Consider the following 22528-nt stretch of genomic DNA (forward strand, 5'->3'; position numbering starts at 1 on the left):
AACGGTTTGGATCAGACTCAGAGTAATCAATGCGAGAGAGAGAGAGAGAGAGAGAGAGAGAGACAGAGCGAGAGAGAGAGAGAGAGAGAGAGAGAGACAGAGCGAGAGAGAGAGAGAGAGAGAGAGAGAGAGAGAGAGAGTGAGTAGGGTGGACTGCTGGAGCAGAGAAGCAGAACTACTGTTCAGGGTTTCAGGTCAGTTTCATCTGTAAAGATGCTTTTTTGTCTTTGTTTTTTTATTTAATTAATCAAGCAGCAGCACGTTGCTCATCAGTCATCACTCAAAATACTATATAAAGGACATCATTATTATCTGTTGAAATGTTACAGCAGTAATTTAGCTGAAAAAAAAATCCGATTTTTTCATAGGTTTAGGGGGAGCTACGACAGACAACACAACCCTTACGAAACTTAACATTTTAATATTTAACTATAAATCCAGAGAAAATGGTTACTATTGTTTAACTGTGGTAACCAAAAATGTAAAATTATTTTACAAATGTATTTATTTAAAAATAAATACAAATCCATTTGCAAAAAACAAAAACAAAACAAGGTTATTTTACTTTTATATAGGCTAATAAAAGCATGGTTAATTTTTGTTAGGGAAAAACATGACTCGTGTACAGTATTAGGATTTTTCTATAAAGATATTAATAGTATGGTAGAGTATTGTATTGTAAAGTATAGTTTTGTTCAATCTTGAGTATTAAAGTCACGAGAGAGATGGATAACAGGGCAAAATGAAGAGACTGAAGAGAAAAATAGAAGTGAAGGTGCAGTTCAGGAGAGAACTTTTATTATTTTATTATTTTGCATGTCCCCAAATTAAAGATTTAAACCTTTTTACCTTTTTTTTATGTCAGGTCCATACAAAAAATAGTTTTGTCCATGAATTTGTTTGTATGAGTTTGAATTTTCCAGTCTGAATTTTTTCCCCAGTCCGCCCCTCCTGTAAATTAATGGCAAAGACATGGTTTCATTTTCTACACATAGGCCTACTGAAGCTCGCAGTGTTTTCAACATCTGCCATCTCAATATAGGAGTACACGAGCACATAAACATAATTTCTAGAACTGCTCTGTGTCACTTCATGTGCATTTTACTTATTTTGAGAAAACTATCATCATATACAAAGAGACAGCAGTTTAAAAAAAACACCAATGTTTCAGGAGTTTATTACACAGAATACGTCACATGCTTATTAGATAAATGTATTTAAGTTGATGTATATGCTTTCATTTATTATTCTTTATTTTTCACAAATTTAGAAAAGTAATCAAAAAGTACTCAAAAGTAATTAGTTACATTACTTTAATAAAGTAATTGAAAAAGTTACACTACTATTACATTTTAAACAGGGTAACTTGTAATCTGTAACCTATTACATTTCCAAAGTAACCTTCCCAACACTGCATAGGCGTAATGGTTTTTATACTGTACAAACTGTATATTCTATGGCCCTACACCAACCCTACACCTAACCCTAACCCCCACAGGAAACTGTGCATTTTTACTTTCTCAAAAAACTCATTCTGTATGATTTATAAGCGTTTTGAAAAATTGGTTGTGTCCTGATATGTCACAAAAACAAGAGCACACTCACACACACAAACACACACTGATATTACTGTCTATGAGGATTTATTACACACATTTATTCTTACATATTATTTCAATGACAGAAGTTCAGCTTCAGTATTAATGTAATGAAGAGAACAATAGACTTTAACATCTCACTGTTACTGATTTATCAAGTAGCTTACAGTATTATGAGTAGAATCTTTCATCAAGCTATTCTGATTCATCAACACAGTTTTACTGATGATCCAGAACCGAGAGCAAACCCAGGATAGAGCGGCTGAGTGAATGTGGTCTGGACTGTGTGGATGAGGTTCATTGTGTCAGAGACGCTGTAGAAGGACAGAGTTCCTGCTCTGTGATCCACAAACACTCCTATTCTACTGCTGATGGACTTTACATGGAGATCAGTCTCTATGTTACTGTGCATGAATGAGTATCTGGAGAGAGAGCAGAGCAAACCCCAAGACTGATCATTTCGTCCAAACCAACACTCCTTACTCGATCCCTTCCTGCTGATGCTCTTATATGACACTGATATTCGCACACCATTTTCACCTCCTCTCCACTCAATCTCCCAGTAACAGCGTCCACACACACTCTCTCTACACAACACCTGCTGATACACATCAAATCTTTCTGGATGATCAGGATATGGCTGGACTGTGCATCCGGTGTACGTAATCATTCTGTTTCTCTCAGACAGACGGAGGTGTTTATTCACTGTGTTCAGATCCAGAGTGAGCTGATGGGAATCTAATGTAGATAAAACACATCAGAATCTGGAATTATGAATCAGTTTAATTTTTTCATATAGCTGAACTCTTCACATTCAGTGTATCGTCAGCGTCTCAGTACAGATGAACAAATATCCTGTGCAAATCGTCATTTACATCATCAATTATGAAACTCTTCTTTCACCTTCTACAGGAAGAACATGTACACACTTAGTGAGTTTCAGCTTTTTTTCTTACTGACTTACATTGTAAGAAGTCGATCCTGGTCCTGGGAACAATGTTGGTGACTTTGACTGTGGAAATCAAGAGACATGAACAGTGTGATTCTCATGATCCTGCATCCATTCCTAAGACATTTCTAATATGACATTCTTCATGATATTAGATGATGATGGAATGTTTTCTGAGAGCAGATGAATCTCCAGGAATTTACCTCTGTCTGAGATCTTCTTGAGCTCCTCTTTGCAGGAATCCTCCAGTTTGTCTCTCAGCTGTTGGACAGATTCTCTCAGACCATCAAAAGAGACTAGAGAACTGAAGGCATCGTCATTTACATCTGTAGATTCAGGAGGAGCTGAGAGAGACTGGAAACTCTACAGAAAACACAAATCAAAACTCATCATCTCCACATGGGGATGCCACTTATACAAATGATTTAAAGGGAAAGAAAAGTTCTAAAATGGGAACCACTTGAGTGATAGACAGGGTAATAATGTTTAATATTTCGATTCAATAGACCAATCTACTTCAAGTGTAAACTAAACGAGCCAATGCACCTTGGCATGCAATTATTGCATCTAGCTGCTGCTGATCACAGCATCAGTATAATAGTTCAGCATGCTCTTGGAAACTTTGTGTGTTGGCGAGACAGCGCTTAAACGATGGTCGTTCCAGAGTCGAGTCGGTTGCACACTTCAGGCTGCACTACCCCCTGTCGTGCTGCAAGCGGTCATCTACCCTTTGCATCTCAGCACCAAGAGAGCATTTCCTAAAGAGTCATTTTCTCTAAAAGAGCTCCACGTGTGCGTCTTTGTAAAGATGATGAATCGTCCTTATAAGGATGCCATTTCACCTGTACGTTTATGGGTGCGGACGTTACCTGGCACCAGGTGATGGTCACGATTGCTGCCTCATGTGTCTGGGCATCAAGCACACTATGGTGGCTTTCATGGATGAGACATGTTCCCACTGCTGAAGGTGACCAACTCTGAGCTACGAATCAGGCCCGTTGCCACTGCAGTGATCTGGGGCTCATTCTGGCTGACAGACAAAAACCACTTCCAGCAGTAGCGTGGGCGGCATGAGGGTTTCAGTGGTGGCAAACCCCTCAGGGAACCAACCCTCAGAGGACCATCACTCCAGGGGAACTTCTTCAAAGAGCAGTGGATATCCCCCCAACCAGATGTCAAGATGTCAGATCTTAAGTTCCTCCGGGCAGGGGTATGGCAACCATTGCGTACATCATCCAACAAGGTGGTTTGCACTCCCGTTGCATGTTGCAACTCGCCAGCCTCCTCCTCCTTTGAAGTCAGAAGGTTCTGGGGTCACTTTGTGCTTTTCACATTCTGGGCCTGCTCAACCGTACAGCCAACGGCCTGTCTTGAGTAATACTTCCAGGATAATGGTGACTTCATCCCCAGACAGTCCAGCTGATTTGGAGATGTTTCGGAGCACCTCAGGTAGACCTATTTGCTTCTCATAGATCTCTTACTACCAGATGTTCTACTCCCTGATCGAGGGAACACTCGGCTCACAGCTTTCCATGGGGCCTATGTAAATATGCGTTTACCCCAGTGAGCCTTCTCATCTGAACAGGATGCAGAGGTTCTAGGTGACGTACCCCAGGAGGTAGTGAACACCATCACTTCGGCGAGAGCACCGTCTACACACTTACACCTTAAAGTGGAACCTGTTCATTGAGTGGTGTGCTTCTCACCGATAAGACCACCAGAGATGCATGATTGCAGTCATGCTTTCCTTTCTGCAGCAAGGGCTGGAGCAAAGGCTGTCTCCCTCCACACTCATTCAAGCCCTTGCATTCAGTTGAGCTAAAATTTCTGTCATTGAAAACTCTGCTCCTGCTTGCACTGGCCTCCATCAAGAGGGAAGGGGACCTGCATTCATTTTCGGGTCGACAATTCATGCCTAGCGTTTGGGCCAGCAAACTCCCAGGTAATCCTGAGACCCTGGCCTGGCTATGTGCCCAAGGTTTCCACTACACCCTTCAAAGAACAAGAGGTGAACCTACAAGCGCTGCCCCTGGAGGAGGCAGACCCAGCCCTGGCTTTGCTCTGTTCCGTCCAAGTATTAAGATGCCATGTAGACTGGACACATAGCTTTAGGACATCAGGCCAGCTCTTTGTCTGTTATGGCAGAAGGGGAATGCCGTTTTAAGCAGAGGATGGCCCACTGGATTGTGAATGCCATCGCCCTGACTTATCAGTCACAGGGTGTGCCCTGGCCATTTAGGTTGCGAGTTCACTCAACTAGAAGTGTTGCATCCTCCTGGGCACTGGCTCGTGAAACCACGCTGACAGATATTTGTAGAGCTGCAGGCTGGGCGACCCCCAAAACATTCGCTAGATTCTATAGCCTTTATGTAGAGCCAGTATCCTCCTGTGTTCTCACCTAAAACAGGTAGAGAGGCCCCAGTTAGTGTCGGCTTGCTAAAACTGCTCTAGAAAGTCTTTCTGGAGCCAGGCCTTCAGTATGAATCTGTGAGAACTGTGAAAGGCTGGGTTCCATATTGAGACCTAAGCTGTACTCATATGTGTATAGTCCATGGTATAGCCTTTGAGCCTGTGTTTCCCTGGCAGACTTCTGCCTTTAAAAGAGGGTTACAATCACCTCCGATTTCTCCATATACACCTAAACGGATGCTATATGTGTATTTGCTTCCGAAAACTCCTGGTGCTGGAGTGGGTGGAGGTGATGCTTTGACAGTGGGTGAGTGGAACTTCTTGTTCCGAGCCCTGGCCTACGCCAAATATGGGCACAGGCGGCTTGCATAGGGCACTGGAAGGGGCAGCACCCACGGCGCTTTGGTAGACATTCCAATTCGTTGGTCATCGACGTGACTTCGAGAGAGACCGACTGAAAGGGAGCATCTCAGTTACGTAAGGTAACCCTCGTTCCCTGAAGGAGGTAACGGAGACCTCCTCAGCGAAAACCTGGTATGCTCTGGTATGCTCTCCTTATTATACTCACACTGTGATCAGATATTTGTGGTGCTAGTGGTGTTTGGCAGGGAAATATATATTTCTGAAAAAAGAGTTCAGAAAAATGATTCCTAAGAGATTTCCAGAACTTTCAAAAGAAGATGATCAGATAAGAGTCTGATGACTATATAATAAGACAATCATGAAATGTTTGTCTGTGATTCACTGTCATAGCAGGATCTGCTCAAGTCCACTATAATCCTGGTCTTCTAGATCTGTGTTACCTGCAGGAACTGGATGTGATCCTGTGTGTGTGAAAGCTGCTCCAGCTCAGCGTCTCTCCTCCTCAGATCATTGATCTCCTGCTCCAGTTGCTCCAGTTGTTCTTCAGCTCGACTCACTGCAGTCTTTTCCTGATCTCTGATCAGTCGTATCAGCTCAGAGCGGCTTCTCTCAATGGAGTGGATGAGCTCAGTAAAGATCTTCTCACTGTTCTCCACTGCTGTCTGTGCAGAGCGCTGTTAGGATACACAGTGATTCAGCTTCAGTGAGTCTGAACTGAGATGGAGACAAACTTCTCTTCTTCTCCAGACTCACCTTACGAGACTCCACAGTCTCTCTCAGCTGCTGGAGATCTTTCTCTCTTTGCTGGATTCTCTGCTGCAGCGTCTTCTGCGTCTCCTTCAGCTGTTTCTGCAGGACACACAGATGATATTAAATGAAAACGTACTCGGTTACTAAACGCAACCTCGGTTCTCTCTAGAAGAGCGAACGAGTACTGCGTCTTAGCTAAGACGCTACAGGAAAAGTCTCTTTTCACGAAATACTGAAGCAAAAAATTATCCTTAATTTTGTATTTTTGTAAAGCGCATTTGCAGCAGTACACAGCCATAGGCGAGACGGCTCGTTCGCTCATTGGCTTGTTCTGCGGCAACTGCACAGCCTATCGAGCGCGGGCTGATGCAACATCAGACCAATAAGGGGCTTCGCGCCCTTCTTGCCACTTCCCGCCGAAACGGGTGTGGCCCAACCTATAGAAGGAGCTCGAAAAGGCTGACTCACCTGATTTATTTCATCGCCGAAGCGAACCAGAGTGAATCGTGCGCACGGCAGAGAACGCAGTACTCGTTCGCTCTTCTAGAGAGAACGTCTCAAGGTTACGTATGTAACCCTAGTTCCTTGAAGGAACGAGACGCTGAGTCGAAACGCTTTTGGGGAACGTCCCTGACGAGACCGACTCTGAATATCGTGTGCAATCAGTCCATCGGAAAGGCGTGACGTCACGGGCGGGGTGACGTAGCGACCAGGAAGCTATAAAAGCACGTGCCGTGCAGCTGGCTTCAGCTTCGAGTAGGGAAGCAAGCGCCGGCAGGGGTGCCGGGAGTATGGCTCTGCGACGCAGCGTCTCGTTCCTTCAAGGAACTAGGTTTACACACGTAACCTTGAGACGTTCCTTTTCAGGAACTCGAGCTGTGTCGAAACGCTTTTGGGGAACGATGTGCCCACGCTGCCAGACTTCCAAATCCCTGCCTAGTGTGTAGTCAAAAGAGCACAGCTAAGACGAGAGAACAGAAGAGCCCGGCGTGGCTCGCATGTCAAGATCGTAAAATCGGACAAATGTGGAGGGCGTGGACCACCCCGCAGCGTTGCAGATGTCCAAGAGAGACACACCTGCTGAGAAGGCCTTGGAGGCCGCCATACCCCGAGTAGAGTGAGCCTTGGCCCCCAAAGGAGGGGGAGGGCCAGAGGACTCATAGGAGACGTTGATAGCCTCGACTATCCAATGACTAAGGGTCTGCTTGGTGGCAGGAGAACCCTTGTTAGAAGGACCGTAGCAAACAAGCAATTGGTCTGATTTTCTCCACAGGGCAGCTCTGTGGACGTATGCGTCCAGTGCTCGCACTGGACACATACAGTTTAGCTTCTCTTGGTCTGGCCCCCGAAAGGGAGGAGGACAGAAGGCCTGCAGTACGATAGGTTGTGGTGTAACAGAGGGAACCTTCGGAACATAACCCGCTCGAGGGTATAAGAATGCTTTGGCCATACCAGGGGCAAAGTCTAAGTAAGTAGGGGCCACCGAAAGGGCCTGAAGATCTCCAACTCTCTTTAGTGAGGTGATTGCCAGTAACAGGGCAGTTTTAAGTGTCAGATGTCTATCTGAGATATCTTGTATTGGCTCGAATGGAGCTTTACAAAGAGCCTCTAGAACCACAACCAAATCCCAGGGGGGAACACGGGATCGTACTGGAGGTCTCAGCCTCAGCGCACCGTGGAGGAAACGTGTAACTAGGGGGTGTCTACCCACTGACTGACCATTGAAAGGGACATGGAAAGCAGCTATGGCCGCCACGTAAACCTTTAAGGTGGAGTGGGATAACCCCGCAGAGAGCCTGGCTTGTAAAAACTCCAGAACTGTACCAACTGGGCAGTCTGCTGGGTCAAGCTGGCGGTCTCTGCACCATGAAGTGAAGAGCTTCCACTTCAGGGCATACAGTTTCCTCGTAGAGGGAGCTCTGGATTGGAGTAGGGTCTCAACAACCTCGGTTGAGAGACCAGCTGCTAACAGCTGTGCCCCCTCAGGGGCCACACCCACAGCTTCCACAACTCCGGGCGAGGGTGAATTATCGTGCCCTGCGCCTGTGAGAGTAGGTCTGTCCTGATCGGTATCTCCCACTGAGAGCCGTCGAGGAGCGAGACTAGATCTGAGAACCATACTCGGCCCGGCCAGAACGGGGCTACTAGTAGTAGACGGGCGCCGTCCCGGCGTACTCTCGCCAGAACTCCCGAGAGCAGAGTGATAGGGGGAAAAGCGTACAGACCAAGCCTCGGCCAGGTCTGTACCATAGCGTCCAGTCCCAGAGGAGCTGGATGAACTAGAGAGAACCAGAGGGGACATTGCGATGTCTCCTGAGTCGCAAAGAGGTCCACCTGGGCTGTTCCAAATACTCTCCATATCTGCTTCACCACCTCGGGGTGAAGCATCCATTCCCCGGGCCTCTGCCCCTGTCTCGACAGTATGTCTGCTCCCACATTCAATCTCCCAGGAATATACACTGCTCTGATCGAGAGGAGTTTGCCCTGGGACCACAGAAGGATCTGGTGTGCCAGCTTGTACAAGGGGCGCGAACGCAGACCCCCCTGGTGATTGATATAAGAGACCACTGATGTGTTGTCGGTGCGCACCAACACATGGTGACCTCTCAGGTCTGGGAGGAAATATTTCAATGCTCGATAGACTGCTAGTATCTCTAGGCAATTGATGTGCCATGTTAGATGGCGACCACTCCACGGACCGCGGGCAGGGTGGCCACTCATGACCGCACCCCAACCGGTGAGGGACGCATCTGTCGCTAGCGTTACACGGCGACAAGGAACTCCCAGCACCGGGCCCTGATTCAAGAACCAAGGTTTCCTCCACATGTCTAAGGCACGAAGGCACCGCTGCGTGACCTTGATAACTCGAAGTGGATTTCCCCTCGGGGAAAAGCCCTTGGACCTGAGCCACCACTGAAGGGGTCTCATGTGCAGCAGGCCAAAAGGTATCACGTTGGATGCAGCTGCCATCAGCCCTAACAATCTCTGGAATTGTTTGACAGTGAGTGACTGGCCTTCTTTGACTCTCTCGACTGATGTGAGGTCCCGATCCGAGCAGGAGACAAGCGTGCCTGCATCGTGGTCGAATTCCACACTACGCCTAGATAGGTGGTTCTCTGAACTGGAGAAAGTACACTCTTCTTGGCGTTTAGTCTCAAACCCAGCTCCCCCATGTGTGCGAGAACGACATCTCGATGTCGAGCCGCCATCTGCTCTGATTGAGCTAGGATCAACCAATCGTCGATATAATTTAAGATGCGGATGCCCTGCATAGGGAGGGATACCAGAGCCGCATCCATACATTTCGTGAACGTGCGGGGTGAGAGTGCGAGGCCAAAGGGAAGTGCTCGATATTGATAAGCTTTGCCCCCGAAAGCGAACTTCAGAAACGTCCTGTGTTGTGGAAGGATGGATATGTGGAAGTATGCGTCTTTGAGATCTATTGTGACAAACCAGTCCTCGGATCTGATTTGAGCTACAACCTGGTTGACAGTGAGCATTTTGAACTTCAGTGACATAACTGAGCGGTTCAGGAGACGTAAGTCTAAGATCGGACGCAACCCCCCATCCTTCTTTGGAACTATGAAATACCGGCTGTAAAACCCGGATTCCCTGTCTAGAGGAGGGACCACCTCGATGGCCTCCTTCCTTAATAGGGTATTCACTTCTTGTTCCATAACCAGAGCCTGCTGGGGGCCGACCACAGTCGGTGTAACCCCGTTGAATTTCGGTGGTGGATGACCGAACTGAATGCAATAGCCTCTTTCTATTGTACGCAGGACCCATTGAGATACATTTGGCAGTAGCTTCCACGCTGCTAAATAATCTACTAAGGGAATCAGTCTCTCGAGACTGACCTCTGGTGTAAGACGCCCCCGAAGGGGCGGCGAGCATCCCAGCTCCGCTACGCTCACGGGCGGAAGTAACTGGGGGTAGCAATCGCTGGAGGCCGCTGCGCCCTGAAACTCTGGCAGGGTTGGCAGACCGACCTCCTGAGGGTACTGAGGTGAGACGGGCACCGTATAATGAGGTGAACCGCGCTCTACCCCAGCAGGGGCTACCCTCTGGATTCTGGCGTCAGGATCTTTTCGTCGAGGACTTCCGGGCTTCGATGACAGATCTTAAATCGTTTTTTGCCCTAGAAGCCCCCGACTCAGAGCGTCGTTGCCCTCGGTCCCGACGTGGGGGAGCACGAGTGGCGACGCTCTGTTTTTGCGCTTCCCGGTGTGAGGAGCCGGTATGTGGCATGGTCATCTCCCGCCCAGATGCACCACGAGAGCGATGAGGGAGGAAACTCTGGAACGCCGCCGCCTGCTTGTGTGCCTCCTGGAACCTGTCGACGACAGTATTAACTGTGTCGCCGAACAGGCCCGAGGCTTGAAGCGGGGCGTCCAGGAGGCAGACCCTGTCTCGTTCTTTAATTTCTGACAGGGTCAGCCACAAATGCCTCTCCGCGGCCACTAAGGCTGCCATAGACCGCCCAATTGCGCGAGCGGTCTCCTTAGTGGCGCGGAGGGAGAGATCAGTGGTCTTTCTGAGTTCTTCAATATCTTCAGACTTAATCCCCTCCCCCTCATCGACATCTCTCAGCAGGTCAGCCTGATAAGCTTGCAGGACTGCCATAGTATGAAGGCACGCCCCAGCCTGACCTGCTGCCACATAACCTTTGCCCACTAGCGATGATATAACTCGAAGCGGCTTAGTGGGCAATGTAGGAGTCTTTAGAGACGAGGCAGAACCGGGTGACAGATAGCCCGCGAGCATCTGTTCGACCCGTGGCATCGCTCTATAACCATGCTCTCCCAGCCCCATCACGTTGCCATAATATAGTGAATCAGGGCCAAAGAGGTGGGTCGAATACGGGTGGTTCCACGATCTCGATAACTCATCATGGAGATTGGGAAAATACGGAAGGCTCCGATGTGGAGGTGGTTGCTTCGGCCGCAGAAAGCGTTAGTCTAATTTGCTTCTCTGCGGCTCAGTTTGTTTCTCAGCAGGCCAGTCGATTTTTAATTTATCTACTGCACGCGTGACCACCTCCAAAAGCTCCTCATACTGGGGCGACAGGGGTGGCGAATCCCCAGCAACAGTCTCCACATCGACCTCCTCGGAGGACGAGAGGTGAAGAGCTGATCCCTCACCCTGGGGGGAAGAAACCGACGAGCGTGCTTCCGAACCCAGGGTTTGGGCGCCGGATCTGGCAGATGAGGAAGGACATAAGGACTGGCCCGTCTCCATTCCTTCTGACAGATCCACCTGCGAACCCCACGAGTGCAGCAGCCGCTCTGCCTCGGCAGAAGCGGGGCCAGCACCGCGAGGAACGCTGGTGAAGGCTCCCTCCTCGAAGAGAGCCCTCCGGGATCGAAGCGTCCGCATTGGCAATCGTTCGTAATGCGGACAGTCGGCCCCCTCGAGAGCCGACTCAGCGTGCTTCGATCCCAGGCAAGCCACGCACAGCCTGTGTGTATCCCCGCTCGTAATGTAGCGAGGGCAGGGAGGAACACACAATCTATAACGTGGCTTGGAATCGCCCTTCAAATGTTTGGTCTTTTGCTTTTGCTTAGGCATATTGAGCTGTTTTAGCGATCTTTTTAAAGCTAAGGGACAGACAACAATAAATAGGACCAACAGGACAGACTTTTGACATGCACACACAGAGCGCTTGCTGACAGATTCGAAGCTGAAGCCAGCTGCACGGCACGTGCTTTTATAGCTTCCTGGTCGCTACGTCACCCCGCCCGTGACGTCACGCCTTTCCGATGGACTGATTGCACACGATATTCAGAGTCGGTCTCGTCAGGGATGTTCCCCAAAATCGTTTCGACGCAGCTCGAGTTCCTGAAAAGGAACCGAGGTTACGTTTAGTAACCGAGTACGTTCTCTTACGAGAGCTCTCTCGTACTGCGTCTTAGCTAAGACGCTACGGGAACCCAATGTAAAACGCCGTGCGCGCAGGGATCACACACCAATAAACCTGAAGCAACGCCCAGGATTTACAGTGCACAGTCACCTGAGGGACTCACAGAGGCCAGGACAGAAAAGGGAAAAAGCCATCCGTCCTATATCTAGCAGCATCCGTAGATGCGGCAATATGACATCACACAGCCGAGGCAAGGCCTGACCAATGTGGCATGTGGGTCTTACGCAATACTGCCCATATAACAGTCGGCAGCGCATAGCGCTCGTGAACTCAGAATTCCCCTCAGGGACCTGATTCGACTATACCGACAACAGCCTTGCTTGCAAGGCGGGGACCTCCAGGCTATAGAACCTGATAAATGTAGACGGCGAGGCCCAACCTGCCGCCATACATATATCCTGCAAGGAGATCCCAGTAGACCACGCCCACGACGAGGCGACGCCTCTTGTGGAGTGTGCTCCGACGCCCAACGGGCACTGAAAGCCCCTGGAAGCGTAAGCTAACGCTATGGCGTCAACTATCCATCTGGATAGAGTCTGTCTCGAAACAGCCATTCCCTTGGAACGTCCACCGAACGAGACAAACAGCTGCTCCGTCTGCCGAAAGGCAGCAGAGCGAGACACATAAGCTCTTAAAACCCTGACAGGGCAAAGAAGACTTGAGTCTCCATCCTCCCCTGACACCGGCAGGGCAGACAGGGCAATAACCTGAGCCCGAAACGGTGTGTTGAGGGATTTCGGCACATAACCGTGCCTAGGTTTGAGTATGACCCTTGAGTCATTGGGCCCAAACTCCAAGCACGACTGGCCCACCGAGAGCACGTGCAAATCACCCACACGCTTCACAGAAGCGAGAGCCAACAAGAATACTGTCTTGAACGACAGATGCTGAAGGCTAACCGATTGGATAGGCTCAAAAGGGGGACCCTTCAAGGCCTCCAAAACCACCGTGAGGTCCCACATAGGGACTGACGGAGGTCTGGGAGGATTCAGGATTCAACCGGATGACTAGATCGTTCCTTCCTATTGACTGACCGGACGCCGTTTCAGAAAACGCCGCGATGGCCGCCACATAAACTTTGAGTGTGGATGGGGCTCTGCCCTTATCCAACAGTTCCTGTAGGAAGGAGAGGACCTCCATCACCTCACAACTAAGGGGTGAATAACCTCGAGCTGTGCACCAGCTGGAGAACACCGACCAATTCGAGGCATACAGACGTCGTGTCGACGGAGCTCTAGCCTGAGTGATGGTATTTAGCACTCCCACTGCGAGATCAGCGGGTAACCGTTGAGCGCCCACACATGGAGGGACCACAACTCCGGTTGAGGGTGCCAAATCGAGCCCCTGGCCTGCGAGAGGAGGTCCCTCCTCAACGGTACCGGCCACGGGGCGACATCTGCTAACTGCATCAAATCTGGGAACCATGGTTGGTTCTTCCAAAGAGGTGCTACAAGCAGTATTGAACATCTCGTTTCTCTCACCCGTTCTATCACCTGCGGAAGGAGGGAGACGGGAGGGAATGCATAAAGCGGGCAGCACGGCCATCTCCATGACAGCGCGCTTTCGTTCTTGGAAAAGAACGCGGGGCAGTGAGCGTTTTCGTGGGACGCAAAGAGGTCCACCTCCGCCATGCCAAATCTCTCCCACAACAGCTGGACTGTTTGCGGGTGTAGAGACCTTTTGCCCGTAGGAACATTGCCTCTGGACAGCCTGTCTGGACCCAGATTCTGCAGTCAAGGGACATGCACTGCTCTCAGCGAGCGCACGTTGCGCTGAGCCCAAACCAGGAGCCGTTCCGTCAGCCTGCACAGGTTTCGGGACCCGAGACCGCCCTGGTGATTTATGTAGGACACCACGGACATGTTGTCTGCACGGACTACGACGTGGTGATCCTTGATATGGGGACAAAGGCGCATTCAGCGCGTTCTCCACTGCCAGCATTTCCAGGCAGTTGATATGATGGAGCTTTTCCCGTTCTGACCATAGGCCAAAGGACGGTCTGCCTTCAAGCAGCGCTCCCCATCCCGAAGTGGAGGCGTCCATTGACACCATTTTCACACTAGGGGAAGTCCCCAGGCTTACACCTGATCGGTACCAGCCGTTCGCTGTCCAAGGTGCTAGAGCCGCAACACAGCTCTGATCGACCTTGAAATGCTGCCGGCCAGACGCCCACGCTCTGCGCGGCACCCGAGCCTTCAGCCAGAACTGCAGAAGGCGCATGCGGAGCAGGCCCAGCCGCAGAACCGGAGATGCTGAGGCCATGAGACCCAGCATCTTTTGACAGTGTTTGAGTGACACGGTCGCGCCGCAGCGGAAAGAACTCGCTGCGCGCTGAATGCCCATCGCGCGCTGTGGTGACAGCCGCGCCGTCATGGAACACGAGTACAGAACTATACCCAGAAACAAGATCGTCTGACTGGGGTTCAGCGAACTCTTCGCCCAATTGACACTGAGGCCGAGCTTCTCGAGGTGATCGAGTAAAACGGCCCTGTGGTCCACGAGCTCCGCTCGTGATCGGGCCAGAACCAGCCAGTCGTCCAAATAATTCAGCACTCGTATGCCTCTGAGTCTGAGAGGAGCGAGCGCTGCATCCATGCACCTCGTAAACGTACGAGGAGCCACGGAGGACTGTAAACTGGTATGCCTGGACCTCGAAGGCGAATCTCAAATATCGCCTGTGGTTTGACCCTATCTGTATTTGAAAATACGCGTCCCTCAGATCTATTGACATGAACCAGTCCCCTCTGCGAATCTGCGCGAGGAGTTTCCTGGTCGTAAGCATTTTGAAACTGCGTTTCATCAATGCCTTGTTCAGCTGTCTTAGATCCAGTATGGGCCTGAGACCCCCGTCACTCTTGGGCACCAGAAAGTATCTGCTGTACAGCCCCCCCCTCGCTTTGAGCTTGAGACACAGGCTCTACAGCCCCTTTGCTCAACAGTTTTGATATTTCGGCCCGAAGTATGTGTGCTACTTCTATTTTGACCGTAGTTGCGACGCGCGCTGAAAAGCGCGGAGGGCGTCGAAAAGAAACTGTAGCGAGTAGCCCTTTATAATGCCTAGCACCCAATCCGAAACCCCTGGAAGCACTGACCATGCATCTGCATGAATGGCTAAGGGCTGGATGCGAAGCGCACTCTGTTGACTGGGCAATGGCGGCGATCGGGTGTGCTGCGCATTTGAGGCGGGGAGCGCGCTGATCACAGCGGGCAGATCGCTCCTCCTCGACCCCGTCCCGGCGCTTAACCGACTGGGGGAAGGCTGAGCAGGTCCCGTGGGACTCGATATGTCTGCGAGTAACTGTGGGCTGCATATGTGCGCATTTACCACTTTCAACTCGCTGTCTGCCTGTGCAGAGCATACGTGCACGGGCCTCGTTTTTACAGAAGCCATGCGCCGTATGTGACATAGTGTATGTGGGCACTGGGGAGTGGGCACGTTTACTATGCGGCGCGCTCGACCGATCTGTGCCGATCTTATGTGCGCGAGCCCTGTGTGCAGGGCTGTGCTTACATGTGGAGATGGGCACTGAGGAGTGGGCATCGTCACTGCATTTATAGCACCATCGGCCGTGGCCGGACGAGCGTGCACGGGTTTTGTTTTTTTACAGAAACCACATGACGCGTGTGACATAGTAATTGTGGGCACTGAGGGGTGGGCACGCTTACTATGCAGTGTGCGCGATCGACTTGAGTCGCTTTTATGGGCGCAGGCCCTGTGTGCAGGGCTGTGCTTACATGTGGAGATGGGCACTGAGGAGTGGGCATCGTCACTACATTTATAGCACCAACGGCCGTGGCCGGACGAACGTGCACGGGTTTCGTTTTTACAGAAACCACATGACGCGTGTGACATAGTGATTGTGGGCACTGAGGAGTGGGCACGTCTACTATGTAGTGCGCGTGATCGACTTGAGTCGCTTTTATGGGCGCGAGCCCTGTGTGAAGGGCTGTGCTTATATGTGGAGATGGGCACTGAGCAGTGGGCATCGTCACTACATTTATAGCACCATCGGCCGTGGCCGGGACACCAGAAATTACACCTTTTTCGGGAAATATCTGGGTAGCCGTGATAACGGTTTTCGTGTGCAGGCAAGCGGGCAACCATACAGGCTTGCGCATTGCAAAAAACGCTGAAACAGTCACAATCTCTGGAACTGAAACAGCGGCGCGCTTAGGTGAGAGCCCGGCCACAGCGGAACTCGTACACCTGCGCTTCGATGAAGCAGCCATCGTTAGTAGTGCCGACGCAGCGTCACACAGCAGGCTTTAGATGGCAACACCGCTTTTGCTGCCGTCCAGCAGAGGGCGGACAAAGGTCCGCTATCGCCTGTTCCACCGGCGGAAGTGAGTGGTAGTTCCTGTTTTTAGCATCATCAGTGTGGAGAATGCTAGTGAGACAGACGAACGAGTTCGCGCTGAATATGGAGCGTTCCAAGCCTTCGCCACCTCTTCGTGAAGCTCAGGAAGAAATGAGGCGGGCTTTGAGAAGTACGCTCATCAGAAAGGCAAATACCATCCAGCCGGGAACGAGAGGGGGGGGGCGCTGGTGCAAACCACTCGCGGCCGAGACTCATCGCGGCCAACACGAGCATTCGCCCCGGCTCCTTCTTGATGTCAGCTCGTCTGCTGGGCTTCTGAGCAGAAGGCGCCAGATCCTCGGAGCTCGCCCAGCCCTCACTGCCCGAAGCTAGCAGAGAGTGCGTGTCCTCTTCCCCCGACGCGGCCCTGAGATCGACTTCCTCGGACGACGCGCCGGCAAACAGCGGGCGCTGCCCACCGGGAAGCGATGCAGGGGGGGCCGGTGAAGCAGGGCGAACTGGCGAGCTCGGTTGAGCTGAAGGCGGTTCCGGAATCCGCTGGAAGCGATGCTTTTACGGCGCCTCAGCGCAGCGGAGAATGCAGGCTCAGAGAAAAAGGCCAGGCGAGTCCTCAGAGTCACCATGGCAACAGCTCGCAGTGGGGGCATCCGCCGTCAGCGAGCGAGCGCTGCATGATCTTCACCCAGGCAGGAGACACAGATGAGGTACCGGTCTCCCTCGCTGAGTGGGGCTCTGACGAGCCGCAGGAAGGCATCTTAAAAAAGACGCGAGCTCTTTTACGAGTGTGTGTCGCAGGACGAACACACACACACACATAAAGAACAGCTTGGATATAACAGAATTGAAAGGATATAGGCGCCGGATAGCGCAGCAGGAACGGCAGTGGAAGGCGGCGATGCCAGCAGCTTCAGAATGGCACGTCCTGCTGATGTGCTTTCTCAGACGGCGCTTGCTTCTCTCGCTGAAGAGATGAAAAATCAGGTGAGTCAGCCTTTTCGAGCTCCTTTTATAGGTTGGGCCACACCCGTTTCGGCGGGAAGTGGCTATTGGTCTGATGTTGCATCAGCCCGCGCTCGATAGGCTGTGCAGTTGCCGCAGAACAAGCCAATGAGCGAACGAGCCGTCTCGCCTATGGCTGTGTACTGCTGCAAATGCGCTTTACAAAAATACAAAATTAAGAATAATTTTTTGCTTCAGTATTTCGTGAAAAGAGACTTTTCCCATAGCGTCTTAGCTAAGACACAGTACGAGAGAGCTCTCGTAAGAGAACGACTGGCACTAAATCATCATGTGAACAGATGAATCCATTAAAAGTATAACTGATAACTAATGGCTGTAGATTCAAACTTCAAACACGGATTACATGAGTACATGAACTAACATGCAGATTAATTATTTAAAAAGTAGAGACATAGAGCTTCACACTGACAATGTTTCTGCTCCATCATTAAGCTGCAGCTCCACACAGAAAATAATGCTGTAATGTGTTAATATGGGTACCAATATAAAAAGTGTTGGGGAAAGTTACTTGAATAAGTAATGCATTTTATTATTGCGTTATTCATAAAGGCAAGGCAAGGCAAGTTTATTTATATAGCACATTTCATACACAATGGTAATTCAAAGTGCTTTACATAAAATAAATAATCATAAAAAGATAATCACAACTATAAAACAAAGAATTTCAAAGCTTTTAAAATGATTTAAAAATGTATTTAATATGAATTTTAAACAGTTAAAAATTAGAAAATGATTATACATAAAATACAGTGCAGTCAGTTCGGTTGTAGCACAGTGCTCATTCAGTAAATGCACAGCTAAACAGATTAGTTTTGAGTCTTGATTTAAATGTGGCTTATGTTTTAACACATCTGAAATCTGATCTCTGGAAGATGATTCCAACTGCGGGCGGCGAAATATCTAAAAGCAGATTCCCCTTGTTTTGTGTAAACCCTTGGTATTTCTAATGATCCTAGTGATCTGAGTGGTCTGTTAGGTTTATATTCAGTGAACATATCTGCAATGTATTTAGGTCCTAGGCCATTGAGCGATTTATAAACGATTTAAAGTACTTTAAAATCAATCCTAAATGTAACTGGAAGCCAGTGTAAGGACCTGAGGACTGGTGTGATATGCTCAGATGTTCTGGTTCTAGTCAGAATCCTGGCAGCAGCGTTCTGGATGAGCTGCAGCTGTCTAATGGTCTTCTTGTGAAGGACGGTGAGGAGCCCATTACAATAGTCCACCCTGCTGGTGATGAAGGCATGAACAAGTTGAAACTAAGATCAGTCTCCAGAATCACACCAAGATTTTTAGTTGTTTGACCCCTAGAGTCAAGGTACGCATTCAACTTGAAAACTTCATCTTTGTTTCCAAATGCAATGACTTTTTTCTTCGTTTAACTGAAGAAATGTCAGTGGAAAGGAATGAGACTATATTCTAAAGTATTTATCTGAGACCTATATTAAACAGTTTTGTTTTTAGGGATTTTTATTTTTATATATTTATGCTAAAGAATAACAAGGATACTGGATGATTTTTAGCTATTAAAACTGTGTATGGCACAAATAGCATTTATAATCATTATCTCATATTTTCCTTAATTTCTTGAACCTTTACCAGTGTTAAATGTGGTGTCACGTGAATGGGAATATGCATAGATTAAACAATCATTAGAGTAAATGAATGGTGTGTAAATATTTCTAATCAGATGCATGGTTTTATATTTATGTAATGATGTTTGTTAATGTTTGTGTGTTGTAACTTCGATGTAAAATCTTGGCCAGGACACTCCAGTAAAAGATTTTAATCTCAGTGAGTCTTCTTTCCTGGTTAAATAAAAAAATATATATAATAATAATTAAATAGTAATGATATGCAGATGAAGTTATGCATAGTAAAACTAAGCGTTGTAAGCTCCATATATGTTTTTTCTGGGAGGAGACGAGGTGGAGATGCACGTACGCACAGTCTTCCTCTGACTGGGATTTAAATAGGGATGTTTGCACAGGTTCTGGCATGCTCGTGGTTTTATAAATCTGAAAACTTTTGTGCGTACACAAAATCTAGCTTTTGTGCCTACGTACACTTTTAGGATGAAATCTACGTAGAGTTACTTTCACTTGTAATGTGTTACTCTACTAGTTACGTGTTATGCATAACCCCAGCACTGAAAATAAACACACATAAAATGGGCACATGTGAAAAGTGTTCAGCAATATTTGATCAGTGTCTAGTGTTAAATACCTGTTTCTCTGTCCTCTGTGCTGCAGCTGATACAGTGTTGTGGTTTTTGTGTTCATCCATCGTACACAGCATACATATAAATTTCTGGTCAGTGCGACAGAAAACCTCAAGAAGCTTCTCATGTTTCTGGCAGATCATCTCCTTCAGTCGTCCAGTGGCATCAGTCACTTTGTGTGGCTTACGTGAATGAAACTCCTCATGACGGTCAAAATGAGTTTGACAGTAAGATTCCAGACAAACCAGACAGGACTTGACGGCTTTGAATTTTCCTCCAGTACAGATGTCACACTGCACATCTAGGGCAGCATAACAGTCATCAGACACTCTGGTATTCTTCAGTTTCTCCACCAGTTCAGCCAGCATGGTGTTTCTAGCTAAAGCAGGTCTTGGACTGAAGGTCTGTCTGCACTGAGGACAGCTGTAGACTCTCTTCTGATCCTCCTGATCCCAGCAGTCTGTAATACAGCTCTTACAGTAATTGTGTCCACACTGGATGGTCACTGGATCCTTCAGGAGATCCAGACACACCGGACACATGAACTCATCCTGAGAAAATCTGGCTTCTGCCATTTTACTGCATGAATACAGAGACACAACAACTCAACAGTTTTGTCTTTCTCTGAATTTAAGTGATTCCTGTTTCCTGGTTCTGTGTTCGAGTGACGTGTGTAAAACAGGTTTTTCTTTGAGTCTATAAAGCAGGTTCTTCATTCCTGCTTCGGTAGAGCCACATTAATGCTGAGTTTAGTTTCAAAACACATGACAAATAAGTGCAAAATCTTGACTAGTTTATTAAGGTATGTTTAAGTAGAGATCAAAATAAACTCAGTGGAAAATGATGGGGCAGCTGTGGCCTAATGGTTAGAGAGTTGGACTAGTAACCAGAAGGTCACTGGTTTGAGTCTCTGTGCTGGCAGGAGTTGAGTTGCTCTTCCACCCTCAATACCCATGACTGAATTGCCCTTGAGCAAGGCACTGAACCCCCAGTTGCTCCCCGGACGCTGGATCTATAGCTGCCCACTGCTCTGGGTGTGTGTTCACAGTGTGTGTGTGTTCACTGCTTTGTGTGTGTTCACTTCTCCCTGCTTTGTGTGTGCACTTAGATGGGTTAAATGCAGAGCACCAATTCTTGGTATGGGTCACCATACTTGGCAAATGTCACTACTTTCTTCAAATGGACTCATCTGGACGTGGAATGGGGAATCCTGATAATAACAAGCAGTTTAAGGTCAATGTCAATGCCATTCCATTTGGCCTTTCCATGAGTTACTTTGCATTACGACCTGCACCCTCTGCAAGGCCATTAGACTAAGGATAATTTGGAATAGACCTGCTGTTTAGCTGTTACATTGTGTCCTAACTACACATGACACAACAAGATTCCGGCAAATTGGTTGTCCACACCAGACATAATGCAACAAAATTAAACACATATCACAGCCAATCAGAAGTGTGTGTGGACGGGTTCTCTCTGGAAGCACTCTTTACAGACAATAAAATGGATAAGTTGGAACATGGAAAAGATACCTTTTATGAAAGTGACATGACATACAGCAAAGTATGGTGACCCATACTCAGAATTCATGCTCTGCAATTAACACATCCAAAGTGCACACACACACACAGTAGTGAACACACACACACACACACTGAACACACACCCGGAGCAGTGGGCTGCCATTAATGCTGTGGTTCCCAGGGAGCAGTTGTGGGTTCAGTGCCTTGCTCAAGGGCACCTCAGTCATGGTATCACCAGTCCGAGATTCGAACCCACAACCTTAGGGTTAGGAGTCAGTTCGGGGGGTTAGCAGTTCTCCTCTGGTCAGATGAACCAGCAGGTTGTTCCATGCTGCAGCAAAGTCAGATTGTGCAGAGGACTCATCTGGTTCCTGTGGTCTTGTCCCGATGGCTGATTTCTATTATTGAAGCAACATTTATTGGAGTCTGACAGGGGTGCTGTGTACTGGATGCTTGATGTTTGTAAACAGGGTCTAGTGATATACTTCAATGGTCACATGTTTGTCATGGATGTAATTGTTGAAGTTGGTGCAAGCAAAAACTTTGGCATGGAATTACTTTTCCATTTCAGTTTGTGTGAGAACCTGTGAAACAAAAGCTTTGGGTTTACACTCCTGCAGACATGCTGCTCCCAGCTCGAATTATGGGGAATCACCAGTTAAGGTGACAGATTTGCTGAGATTACATTTGCCAAGTATGGTAACCCATACTCGAAATTGGTGCTCTGCATTTAACCCATCCAAGTGCACACACACAGCAGTAAGAAGTGAACACACCGTGAATACACACCCGGAGGAGTGGGCAGCTATGTCCAGCGCCCGGGGAGCACTTCAGTCATGGGTATTGAGGGTGGAAGAGAGCACTGTTCATTCACTACCCTACTACCACTGAGACCTGTACCTGCGACCTTCGGGTTACAAGTACAATTCACTACAATTTTGTCTGACAGATTAAGTTGTTGTCCTGGAAATTTGCACTAACGGCATTACCATTTCCAGTTCCACAGGTATAACAAGCATTTGTACAGTGCTGTACAATTCACTCTTTTGTGCCAGGTTGGCAAAGGGATCAAAAAACACCATAGGTATTTAATCAATGAAAACCTCACCTACATCACTTTTTGTCTGGTGTGGGTTAGTTTTGTGGATGGTTTTGGTGTAGTGTCGCTTTGAGTGGTTTGTTTACAGTTTTTTACAGACGCTAGGAACCATTTCTCAATACTTAGGTCACTTTTGCAAAACTCTTCACACAGTTCTCCTAACCAACTTTCAGCTTGGCAAAGCAGTTCATTTCCCATTAAAAATGCACTACAACTACCAAAACACTTTCTTCAGGTCTCAAATCAACTCATTCTTCCAGAACACTAGCAAAGGTCCGACAAACACACTTTGTCACCCACAAAACAATGACCTAAAAAACACTAACAACATGTAGCATTATACAATGTTTTCTTGTG

General features: G+C 48.4%; 1 protein-coding gene across 2 annotated transcripts; it reads right to left on the bottom strand.

The window, feature by feature from the left end:
• Positions 1–1571: 1571 nt before the first annotated feature.
• On the bottom strand, positions 1572–20158 carry LOC132116453 (tripartite motif-containing protein 16-like). Of its 2 annotated transcripts, none has more exons than XM_059525279.1 (6): positions 19555–20158; positions 6073–6168; positions 5760–5993; positions 2751–2910; positions 2563–2610; positions 1572–2336 (listed from the first exon to the last, which is right to left on the bottom strand). In XM_059525279.1, the coding sequence occupies exons 1-6, from the start codon at positions 20122–20124 to the stop codon at positions 1807–1809; spliced, it is 1638 nt and encodes a 545-aa protein (XP_059381262.1). In that variant the 5' UTR covers positions 20125–20158; the 3' UTR covers positions 1572–1806. The 2 variants fall into 2 exon arrangements, with proteins under 2 accessions (XP_059381262.1, XP_059381263.1); XM_059525280.1 differs by having other exon boundaries at positions 2173–2336; positions 2555–2610.
• Positions 20159–22528: the final 2370 nt, after the last annotated feature.

This window comes from Carassius carassius, chromosome 35, assembly GCF_963082965.1.
Source record: "Carassius carassius chromosome 35, fCarCar2.1, whole genome shotgun sequence".
Taxonomy (NCBI): Eukaryota; Metazoa; Chordata; class Actinopteri; order Cypriniformes; family Cyprinidae; genus Carassius; species Carassius carassius.